Raw genomic sequence first — 11,617 nt, forward strand, 5'->3', positions numbered from 1 at the left:
CTAAACAGAGTGTTTTGGGGGGGGGGGGGGAAGAAAGGAAGAAAGAAAAAGGAGGGGCAAATAGAAAGAGGTAGAGGAGTCCAGAAGGAAACTGGAGAAAGTGAGAGCAAGAGGAAGGGAAAGTGCGAGAAGGAGAGCGAAAGGGAAAGAGTGAAAGAGAGAGTAGAGGAACGCTTGGGCAGACCATGCCCAGATGAACAGGAACAGCTGGCCGATAAAAATACAGACGGGACAGTCTAATTCCCCCCCCCAGAGTGGGAGACCCTCAGAGCCCCTCCGCCTCCCCCCTGATCTATCTCCACATCAGGACCCCCCCAGCCACCCCCACGTTTGCTCCGGAGGTGGTACGGCCCAGGACAGGAGTCTATTTTAGACGGGTGGGGGGTGGCGACTTGGGGTTGTGGAATGAGCAGGGGTTTGATTTGGAGGACCGAGGGGCACAGGGGGTCTTTCCGAACCACGACAGGAACATGGAGAGCGTGCGAGTGTTCGACTCCCCGGGAAAGGGTCGCGGCCTTCGGGCCGCCAAGGAGCTGTGGGCCGGGGACGTGCTGTTCTCTGAGCCCAGCTTCGCCGCCGTCGTCTTCGACAAGTAGGGACAGACCCGACCGACTCACACACACGCACACGCACACTTGCACACGTACACTTACACACGCACACGCATACTTACACATGCGCACGCACACTTACACACGCACACGCACACTTACACACGCACATGCGCACGCACACTTACACACGCACATGTGACTGCCCACACTCGGATACATGCACCTTCACACACACATTCACATATCATGCTCATACACACATACACACACTCACATACTTATATACACATACTTATTTACACACGTGCGCACACACTGACATAAGCACACATACTTACACACACACTTGGTGACCCAGGAGTCCTGCTAGTGAGATGCAGGGACAGGAGATCAGAAATGTAAAAGGGAGGCAGGTCATGGTGTGCCTTGAAAGCGACTGGCAATATTATAAAAAATCAATCCTATTTTTCACTGGTAGCCAGTGCAGAGAGGCCAAAGCGGGAATAATGGGAGCTGTGTGGCTTGTCCTACGGAGGAAACTTGCTGTGGAATTTTGAACTAATTGTAGTTTCTCCAGAGCTGATTTGCTGAGGCCGCTGAAAAGAGAAATGCAATAATTCAGCCAGTATGAAACGCATGGATTGTTGTTTAAGCATGGGTAACTGATTCAAGTTCTTAATGGGAGATGCCAGTTTTTTTTTGAAGTTTTGAAATATTTCTAAGATGAAAAAACGGGAAGGAGTCGCTGTCTTTACACGCCGATCAAGGCTCATGTGCTCGTCCGGCATGACTCGTGAATTCTTAGAGCGAGATCTTGCATAAGATCTGCTAGCAAGCCGAAGTTCAAACGTACCGTGAATCTCATGCTATCAGGGCCGATAAGAAGTTCGGTTTTATCACAGTTTGCCTGTAGGAAATTGTTAGCCATCCAAACCTTTAATGGCAGCGAAGCAGTCTTGCGAGAAAGGAAACCCGTCTAGCTGATTAGGTTTAAAGGAGAGGTACAGTTGAGTATCTTCCATGTTACAATGGTGAAGCTCTTAATCTCACCAATAGGAAGCGTATGAATAGTAAAAAAAAGATAGGCCCAAGAACTGAGCCCTGTGGGACACCGCATGGATGGGGAGGAGAAGATGACAAAACGGTCACTTACAGAGAATGAGAAAGTCCCATCAGAGAGACAAGATGAAAAGGCTGTATTGCAAGACCCACCCACGGCCTTAGCCCTTCAGTGAGAGCGCTTTGATCGCTAATTTCAAAAGCTGCACTAACATCAAGCAGCTTTGTGGTGTGTTTTTAGTCACAGGATATCTATGGTGCTCTGATGGAGGGGGATCTATGACATTTTTATCTATGGTATTTGGCAGTTGCATTAGTGGCGAGGCCATGAGACGGGAGTCCAGACTGACAGCAGGCCAGCGCATTAGCCCACCTGTGCCTGACCTGTTCTAGCATTCTCAAACAGGTACAGGAGTCCCCCCTTGGCTGCCCGAAACCCTGGGGGTCCGTTCAATCAAAGCACAAATTGGCTGTGCAGGAACACTGTCCAAGCCAGTGCTGAAGTTCTGCCATGGCTTCACGAGCGAGATAAAAACACTGAGGAATAAAAAAACGATTGATTGCAACCACGCAACTCACTAACATTTTGGACCTTTTGTCCCGTAATGGAAACGCTCCAGTTTTACTGCAGGAGTCAAATAAACAGCAAACGCACCCACAGGGTCAATATCAGCCCATGAAACCTTGAGTGAGTTGGTCGGTAATAGCCGTAAATACCCCGCGCTCTGATTGGATAGACTGTGTTTGAGTGAGACGAGTTCCTGTCCTCATTCACCCTGTACAGCAACCTGTGAGCACCGCTGATGGACATGTGTGTTTTACAGTCTCAAGGTCATTTGTTTCTGCCTTCAGGAATGTGTGTGTGTGTGTGTGTGTGTGTGTCTGTGTGTGTGTGCTTGTGTCAGTCACCTCCCTCTGTCACTGCCCTGCCTTCCTCTGTTACTGCCACTCTTCCCACTATCATTGCCCCTCCTCCCTCTGTTACTGCCACTCTTCCCTCTATCATTGCCCCTCCTCCCTCATTCAATGCCCCGCCTCCCTCTGTCACTGCTTTGAGAAAACATGGATATTTTTTTTGCCTTATAATTGTCTTCTCTCTCTCTTCCCTCTCTCATTCTCCTCCTCTCCTCTTCTCCCCTCCTCTCTCTCTCTCTCTCTTCTCTCTCTCTCTCTCTCTCTCTCTCTCTCTCGCTCTCTCTCTCTTCTCTCTCTCTCTCCTCTTCCTCTCCTCTCTCTGCTCTCTCTCTCTCTCCCCTCTCTCTCTCTCTCTCTCTCTGACTCTCTCTCTCCCTCTCCCTCCCCTCTCTCTCTCTCTCTCTCTCTCTCTCTCCCTCTCTCTCTCCCCGCAGCATGGTGGATCACGTGTGCCACAGCTGTTTCCGGCGGCAGCAGAAGCTGCAGCGCTGCGGTCAGTGCAAGTTTGCGCAGTACTGCGACCGCACCTGGGCCGGCAGGGCGAGCACGCGGTGGGGCGACGGAAACCAAGCACGGGAGTGGCGGGAGCGTCAAGACTAGGCAAGGGAAGAGAAATGGTGAGGAGGAGGACGAGGGAGGGAGGGAGGGAGGAGGGAGAGGGGAGAGGAGAGAGAGAGAGGGAGGGAGTGGGAGGAGAGGGAGGGAGGGAGGAGGAGGAGGGAGAGGGAGGAGAGGGAGGAGGAGGGAGGGAGGGAGGGAGGAGAGGAGGGAGAGAGGAGGAGAGGAAGGAATGGAGGGAGGGAGGGAAGGAGGAATGGAGGGAGGGAGGGAGGGTGAGAGAGGGAGAAAGGGAGGAGGGAGAGAGGGAGGGAAGGAGGAATGGAGGGAGGGAGGAAGAGGAGGGAGAGGAGGGAAGAGGGAGGACGAAGAGGACGTGCGGTGTGTGAGCGTGTTGATGGCGTGTGTGTGTGTGTGTGTCCCGCAGGCTAGCGGCTCGGATCCTGTGGCGGGTGGAGAAGGAGGGGGAGGTGGCGTCGGACACGCAGCTGACCACCCTGACAGACCTGGAGGACCACGTGTCGGACATGGCAGAGGACGACCTGAAGGAGCTCAAGGTGGACATTCACAACTTCCTGGACTACTGGCCACGGAACAGCAAGCAGTACAGGGTGGACGACATCTCACACATCTTCGGAGTGGTCAGTGTGTCTCCCTCTTCATCCTCATCCTCATTCTCCTCCTCCTCACACCCCTCTCCTCCTCCTTTGAATATGCCTCAATCTCTCCATTCTTTCTTTTTCTCTCCCTCCCTCTCTCTCTCTCTCTCTCTCTCTCTAATCAGGTAAACTGCAATGGGTTTATGGTGAGCGATCAAAGAGGCATCCAGGCAGTGGGCGTTGGTCTGTTTCCGAATCTGTGCCTGGTGAACCACGACTGCTGGCCCAACTGCACCGTCATCCTCAACCACGGAAAGTACGCACCGCGCGTGTCACTTCCTGTCTAACGAAAGGGACCGGGGTTGCCACAGGCACACCACTGGCAGTCATAATGACATTTTAAACATGGCTAGCTCTGCCGTGCTTTAAGGACTCTCATAACGGCATTAAGCAAAGCAATGCATGCTGGGTCAGCACTCACTTTTAAGCCAGCGCTTTTGTTTTCTCATTATTGGGGGGACTACCCCTGGCTCGCTCAGTTCTGGGACAACGCTCGTACAAGATGGCGACTCACGCGAATACGCAAAATGAGCGTTAGTGTGCAGGCGGGGTGATTAGGAGGTAATTTGGGACCAGGCCTACCTGTCCAATGACAGGGGGCAAAGGTGGTGGAAGGACATGTGTCACTTCCTACCAAAAGACAGAGGGGTGGGGGCTAAGTGGTGGCATCAAGGATGGTGCAAAGGAAGAGTTAGGGTGTGAGTAGGGTTGCTGTAAGGTCTGCTGTGGTTTTGTCTTTCAGTCAGTCGGCCGTGAGCACTATGTTTCACTCTCAAAAGAGGTGCGTCTGTTTGGGTTCTCCCCTCCCCCCCCTTCCCCCGTAAAAACTCCAAAAACAGAACCCCCCACTTCCTTCACGTGGCACACCCGCACCCCCCACCCCCCACCTGCCCACCACTCCATTCCATTGCTCCCGCCCCCACGTAGACTGACCTGAGTGACATCACTTCCTGTCATCTCGCGGTTGCTCCATCCTGCCTGCGTTTGCCCTGCGACCGCTGCGTTCAGCAGAGCCGTTACCCCACAGGTCTGCGGGGTCAACAGCTCCTTCACGTGTGAAAGACTGGGAGAGCGAAAGAAAGAGATAGGGGTTTCTTCCTCTCTTTCCCTCCCTCATCTCTGTAACTTCCTGTTAAAGTCGTTTGCCTCCATCCATCCATCTCTTTCTCTTCTTCTCTCCCTCTCTCCCTCTCTTTCTCATGCTCTCTACCTTTCTCTGTCTCTCTCTTACCCCCCTCCCTCTCTCTCTTTCCCTCTCTCACCCCCCCGCTCTCCCCCTCTCTCGGCCCTCTCCCCCATTCTCTGTCTCTCCCCCTCCTCTCTCCCTCCTCCCTCTCCCCCTCTCTCCCCCCCACCCCTACCCCTCTCTCAGGATAGAGCTGCGCGCTCTGGGTAAGATCAGCGAGGGGGAGGAGGTGACGGTGTCGTACGTGGACTTCCTGAACGTGTCCGCCGAGCGCCAGCAGCTGCTGAAGCAGCAGTACTACTTCACCTGCACCTGCCAGCACTGCACCGAGCACATCAAGGACGACCTGATGATGGCCAGCCTGGACACGGAGGAGAACAAGGTGGGGCGGGGTCACACTGTCACATGACCTGTGTGTGCGCTTCACGGCCACTGGCAGCTCAGGTGTAGTGACCGTACTCAGCCAGTAATGTAGCGACAGCCTGTCAATCACTATAACTTACACAAAGGTTACATATACAGATACACACACACACACACTCACACTCACACTTTCTCATACACACATGCATACATGAGCAGAACTGTACTGAAAAGGTTTATAGTCATGCAATGTGCAACACTCCATTAAAAAGATCATAGACTGGCCTTTGACACAAATGAGATCATTGAAAATGCAACTTATCAGTCAGAGGATTGTTCAGTAGCTAACTAACATGGACAATACATAAATGATTAACTAGTGCCATTAACTTTGTCAAGGTAAGAGGTGCGTGTCCACAGCCAATCACATATAGTGCCTCTCCTGCAGATTTCAATGTTATATTAAGATAAGCTGGGCCTGGCTCCATCCTTCTGGACATAAATCCATCCCCATGCCTAATCTGGGGGAATTGATTATCTAGTCAGTGCAGAGAACAGCTTTGTTGAAACCTCTGCCCAAAAAGACCCCTGACCGTTGACCTTTCAGCACAGACTAGGTGAGGGCCACTGAGGGGTGTGGAGAGTGTTGGCATTCCCATGATCCCTTGCAATGGTTTCTCTCTCTCTATGCCCGCCCGCCCGCCCGCCCAGCCATCTGAGGAGCTGGTGAAGGAGGTGACGGAGTTCAGCCTGGAGACGATCAAGAAGCTGGACCAGGCTCGCCTCGATGGCAAGTACAACGAGGTAAAGCGCTCCTTTTACCCGACCCCCTTCACCCGTCCCACCATCAGTTCACACACACCTCATATCTGCATTATGAATCTGTACATATGGCCATTCTGTGGATTATAATCATAATACTGTCATCTCTCTCTCTCTGTCTCTCTCTCTCTCTCGGTCTCACTTCCTCCATCTCTCTCTCTGTTTAACTCTCTCTGCCTCTCTCTCTCTCTCCCTTCCCCCCCTCCCTCCTCTCTCTCCCCCCCTCCCCCCCCCCCCCTCCCCCTCTCTCTCTCTCTCTCAGGTAGTGAAGCTGTGCAGGGAGTGTCTGAAGAGGCAGGAGCCCGTCCTGGCCGACACTCACCTGTACCTGCTGCGCATACTGAGCACGCTCAGTGAGGTGCTGTCCTACCTGCAGTTCTTCGAGGAGGCGGCTGGATACGCCCGCAGGATGGTGGAGGGGTACATGTGAGTATCACACACCCGTGTGTGTGTGTGTGTGTGTGTGAGAGAGAGAGAGAGAGAGAGAGGGAGAGAGAGAGAACACAGAGAATAAGTCATCCTTGGACTGAATTGAGAGAGGCTGTTTTACCTCCCCGAACAGGAAGCTTTACCACCCGAATAATGCCCAGATGGGCATGGCTACCATGCGGGCGGGGGTGACACACTGGCACGCGGGGCTGATCGAGGTCGGGCACGGCATGATCTGCAAGGCCTACGGCATCCTGCTGATCACACATGGCCCCACTCATCCCATCACCAAGGACCTGGAGGTACGACGCGCACGCGCATACACGCACACACACACACACACACACACACACAATCTCTCTCCGACGCCTCACTCTCACGCCCCAGACTCAGTCAACCCACCGGACGGAGACACCACCGAGGCGTTCCTTCCGCCTGCTCTGCTTTTCAAACGGCAGGAAGCTACGATTGGTAACAGAGTACCCGCCTTTGACCCCTTGACCCCTGACTCCTGACCCCTGCCCGCAGGCCATGCGCATGCAGACGGAGATGGAGCTGAGGATGTTCCGGCAGAACGAGTACGTGTACCACAGCATGCGTGAGGCCGCGCTGAAGAACCAGCCCATGTCCATGATGTCAGAGCCCCTGGCCGAGGGCGTCAAGAAACTGTTCCGCAAGCAGTGACATCACCGCCGTGGGAAACCACAACCCAAACCAGAGAGATCGACTGGCTCGCCGACGTACAGTTTCACATCCCTTCTCTTTCTGAACAGGGAGGTATTTCGCAAAGCAGGACTGCTGAGTTAGCTGGATAACTGCATTGACTAAAACCCGCAACCCTCCCAAAATCTGGAACATGGACTGAAGTTAAAAAGAAGAGCTGTTCTGGGTATTGGTTATCCAGCCAATTCCATAGTCCTGCTTTGGGAAATACCCACCAGACCTTACGCTGATACCACATAATAGTAATAATAATCACTTGTCCCAGATACAAATAGACAACCCTCGGAAACAGGGGTCTCCAGTCCTGACCAGGAGATCCGCAGGCCCTGCGAATTGCTGTGGTCACCACGAAATACAGCGACCGGTTCAGACCCAAGAACCCAGGCAGGGGCTGCAGGGCCCCAGGACTGGGATTAGGTCCCCTGTTCTGAGGGATGTTTGCAGGGATCCAAACTCCTATGACCCCCTACCCCCTACCCCCAGGTACCGAGAGGCCCAGGTGTGCCATGTGCACCTGTACTCAGCTCACTTTACTTACAGGTTGCACGCATGTCTTTAGGTGAGATGCAGTTCTTTCTGTACACATTTGAAACTTTGAACAGACTTAGATCGCAGGTCTCAGACCACATTTCAAACTAACACACAGCACTTTGTGAAAAGAACAGATTTCAGGCACTTTGGAAGCTGAGCACCAGTAAAAAGTAAAGATAGTTCATTGCTGTGAGAGCAGGATACGGTGTCTTTCAGCCATACTGCATGTGCATTGAAATTAGGCTAAATAAAGTTCTTTGTGTCAATGGTGTGAAAAGTGATTTATCCTGTTAGTATTCAATAGTGAGTAAATTGGAACTTAATTTAACAAGTGGGGGGAAATAAAACCACAAACTTGGTCTTTTTTTGTTTTTTCAAATTTTATTAAATATAACAGACAAGGCCTTCTACATGCGCTTGCTGGTCCTCTTGTAAACCATGCCTCCCAGCGTCGCGGTCTGAAATAAAAGGAAACAGTGACACCTAGTGAATAGAAGTGGCAGTACAAGGTAGGAGCAAATAGCAGTGAGCTTCAAACAGCCCCAATGAACAAGCAAGGAGTCTGAGCCCACAACCTACTATAGAGGAAGTACATTTTCTGTTGCCTACAGCTGCCATTGGAGGGTTCAGGCACAGAAAAGGCCCCTTCTATTCTCACTAGACTTGAGGAAAGCATCTAAGCACCTAATCACAGAAGACACTTCTCCGACTTGCTTTGGCTAAAAGTATCTGCTAAATGAGTCAATTGTTTCTTGTATGTGCAAATATGGATTTTTAGGAGACATCAGCTGCATGGACACGTCTAGTTTGGCGTACAATTCGACTGGTGAACGTGAACCAAAACCTCATGATCAACCGGTGGGTCCCGACCCGTAGCTTGGGATCCCGTGACTGTGAGGCTACAGAAGACAGGATCACGAATGTCATCAGCAATTTTCACGTATTGCTTGGATCTGGTCCCCCAAGGCCAGCAGTGCTGCTGGTTTTCAGTCTTCCAGTCTTGCCCAGAGACCCATTTAAACCATTTAAAACGAGTGGAATCTTTCGCTAGCCAGCGACATTAAATCACGTGCGGTCCAGTCCTGGAGGGCCGCAGTGTCTGCTGGTTTTTTGGAAGGTTTCAGCGTTCAGACCCTCGTTTGAGTTGATTGGCTGAATTGACTGCACATCTCCTTTCCAAGGCGTGAGTTGGCTGCCGACCCAACCCAGACAAAGCACACCTCATTCAACAGATCTTGTTCAGCTGCTAATGAGGTAGAGTCAGCCTTTGTCAAATTAGGGTTGAAATACCGAGCCTGCAGGACGGTAGATCTCCAGGGACGGGGCTTGGTTACCACTGGCCTAACCCCCAGCTCTACCCTGAGAGAGGGAGCGAGAGAGGGGGGCAGAGGAGGAGAGGGCGAGAGGGGAGAGAGGGAGAGAAGGGGAGAGACAGAGAGTGGGAGAGAGGGGGGAGAGAGGAGGAGGGGGGGGTGAGGGAGAGAAGGAGAGAGACAGAGGGAGGGAGAGACAGAGAGAGACAGCGGGAGGGAGAGACAGAGAGTGGGAGAGAGAGGGAGAGAGACAGAGAGTGGGAGAGAGGGGGAGAGAGGAGGAGATGGGGGAGAGGGAGAGAAGGAGAGAGACAGCGAGAGGGAGAGACAAAGAGTGGGAGAGAGGGGGGAGAGAGGAGGAGAGGGGGGAGAGGGAGAGAAGGAGAGAGACAGCGAGAGTGGGAGAGTGGGCGAGTGGGAGAGAGGGGGGAGAGAGGAGGAGAGAGGAGGAGAGGGGGGAGAGGTGAACCCCCAAAGCTGTTAGCGCTCGTTGGCCGGACTCAATACTCACGGTCACGAGTGTGTTCGCATCGACCATTTCAGTGACGGAGTCCATGCCCTTCAGCGTGACCTTCAGCTTATTGCCCTCCAGCCGCACCACGCCCTGGAAGGCAGACGCCAGGGGTCAAAGGTCAGGGTCGAAGGTCACGAGAATAAATATTCCCAGAAAAAGTGCTTGGCATGGTCTTGCCTCGATTTGGGGAACCGTCAAAAGGTTTCCAAGCTCAGCGTCAACTACTGCAGTCAACAGTAACTACTACACCGATGCAGGGACTTTCAGGAACAGCTAGGAGCACCAGGAGTTTAGCAGGAGTTTAAAACTCAACACAGGGCCGCATTGTAAGTGGAAGAGCTACTCCTAACGTGATCAGGCACTGCTGTCGTGCAGTTCTGGGTGGGTTGAGGGGTTGTTCAAAAACTCTCCAGTTCAATTCTGTACTCTCATAAAATGTAATAAGTAATGAATGCAATGAATTATCAGCCATGCCAAGCACAGCTCTATGGCCAAGCACAGTGGTCTGTTCTTAACACAATTATGCTGAATTTTAATGGGGCTTTATTTTCTGAATTATGGGTGTTGTGAACCTCTGGAGTGCAGAGCCCATTTTACAGTAAGGGGATCCCAAATTTTCACACTGCTCACCTTGGCCTTTTCCCCCGTCAACATCTCCAGCTCGCTCTCCTGGCCCACGGTGAAGGTGTTGACCATGACCTTGGCCCCGGTCGTCACCGTGACCTTGAAGTGGTCGCCATTCTGCTCGATCTCAGAAATGCTCTTGATGTCTTTGCCCTTTTCAATCATCTCATCCGAGAGACCTGAGAAAGCACAAGTTTCGTTAAAGAGATGGGGGGGGGGGGCGGGGCTCAGCAGACACATGGACACTGCAGCTCCAGACATCTCTGCCACAGAGAGAGAGAGGATGAGGAAGATAAGGATGAAGGCAAAGCTGGGTCAGAAGGAGAGAGAATTTGAGCACGTGGTTAGAAACACAGCAGACCCTACGCTCTGTTCTGACATTTCCCCCTGGCTCTGCAGCTGGGACGTCCCAATCTGGAAAATCTCCTGAGAAGTCACTGGGTCTCATTCCGCAAGGGATTGGGATCCAATAAGATGTTGAGGAACATTTTGTGAAAATTTGGATATCAGAGAGTTGGCAACACTGTTAGCAAGTTTAATTTCTTTTGTAATTCCTTTTCAGTTGTAGGGGGCATGCATCCGCAACAACAAATGTCAATTAAGATTCAATCAAATCGATGCAAGCTACACATTGTTTTTTTCCCATGACATACAGCCCCAATTACTATTTTTTAATGTGTCGTTGTTTAATACCAACACCAACATAACGACTCAGATGCTCGGTTTGTACCGTAATTTTGCAGGGGGAAAAAACCTGCCAAATTTATGGACACGCGGCACTCACCTATCGTCTTCATGAAAGGCTCGAAGTTTTCCTGAGACTCCAGCTGGTATTTTCCACTGAACGACATGGCTAACAGTCAGGGAATGTGTTCATGCGGCGTTCATTCCGTCGCTTTATACCCTCAACCCGGGCGGCTAATAATCTTTAACAGAGACGCCCCCCCCCCCCCGTAACTGATGTGTGATCTCATTCCCTATTGAGAAACACCACCGCGTGGCCCGACTGAAGGACCGTGACCCGATTCCAAATCAGATAAATGCTAATTATTCCCTTTGTAACGAAGCTAAGTCGAGGCGCTCTTCAGACGAATAGATTTGGACTCTGAGCAGCAACGCGCACTGAGCATCGTAGATCGGTCTGGCTATCGTTGCCGTTTTGGCGTTTGTGTTCTTTCAATGCACTTTACTTGAAATGCTTTAGTATGTACAGTTGTGTACGCGGGTTGATTTGAACAAATACGTGTAGGTCGCCCCGCGTGTCTGCTGAAGGCGAAATTGCACTGTAAGTGTATTTAAACGTCCATCTGTACATCAGTGTTTGTTTTTGTTTGCTTGCCAGATAGATGACCTCTGTCTCTGCCGCA

General features: G+C 51.9%; 2 protein-coding genes across 2 annotated transcripts; one reads left to right on the forward strand and one right to left on the reverse strand.

Moving 5' to 3' along the window:
• The first annotated feature begins 401 nt into the window (after positions 1 to 401).
• Positions 402 to 8,065, forward strand: LOC135233466 (histone-lysine N-methyltransferase Smyd1-like). The gene is given in 10 exon segments (XM_064297046.1): positions 402 to 592; positions 2,963 to 3,063; positions 3,435 to 3,727; positions 3,871 to 4,001; positions 4,488 to 4,526; positions 5,118 to 5,313; positions 6,006 to 6,098; positions 6,379 to 6,542; positions 6,679 to 6,847; positions 7,074 to 8,065. Coding segments are annotated over 10 exon segments (1,464 nt in total). The 5' UTR covers positions 402 to 470; the 3' UTR covers positions 7,230 to 8,065.
• A 95-nt stretch (positions 8,066 to 8,160) lies between these two features.
• LOC135233465 (fatty acid-binding protein, liver-type-like) lies at positions 8,161 to 11,193 on the reverse strand. Its single transcript, XM_064297045.1, has 4 exons — positions 11,035 to 11,193; positions 10,257 to 10,429; positions 9,624 to 9,716; positions 8,161 to 8,257 (listed from the first exon to the last, which is right to left on the reverse strand). Exons 1-4 carry the CDS (start codon positions 11,099 to 11,101, stop codon positions 8,207 to 8,209), a joined length of 384 nt encoding a protein of 127 aa, XP_064153115.1. The 5' UTR covers positions 11,102 to 11,193; the 3' UTR covers positions 8,161 to 8,206.
• Between the last annotated feature and the right edge of the window lie 424 nt (positions 11,194 to 11,617).

Source organism: Anguilla rostrata, chromosome 10, assembly GCF_018555375.3.
Source record: "Anguilla rostrata isolate EN2019 chromosome 10, ASM1855537v3, whole genome shotgun sequence".
Classification (NCBI taxonomy): Eukaryota; Metazoa; Chordata; class Actinopteri; order Anguilliformes; family Anguillidae; genus Anguilla; species Anguilla rostrata.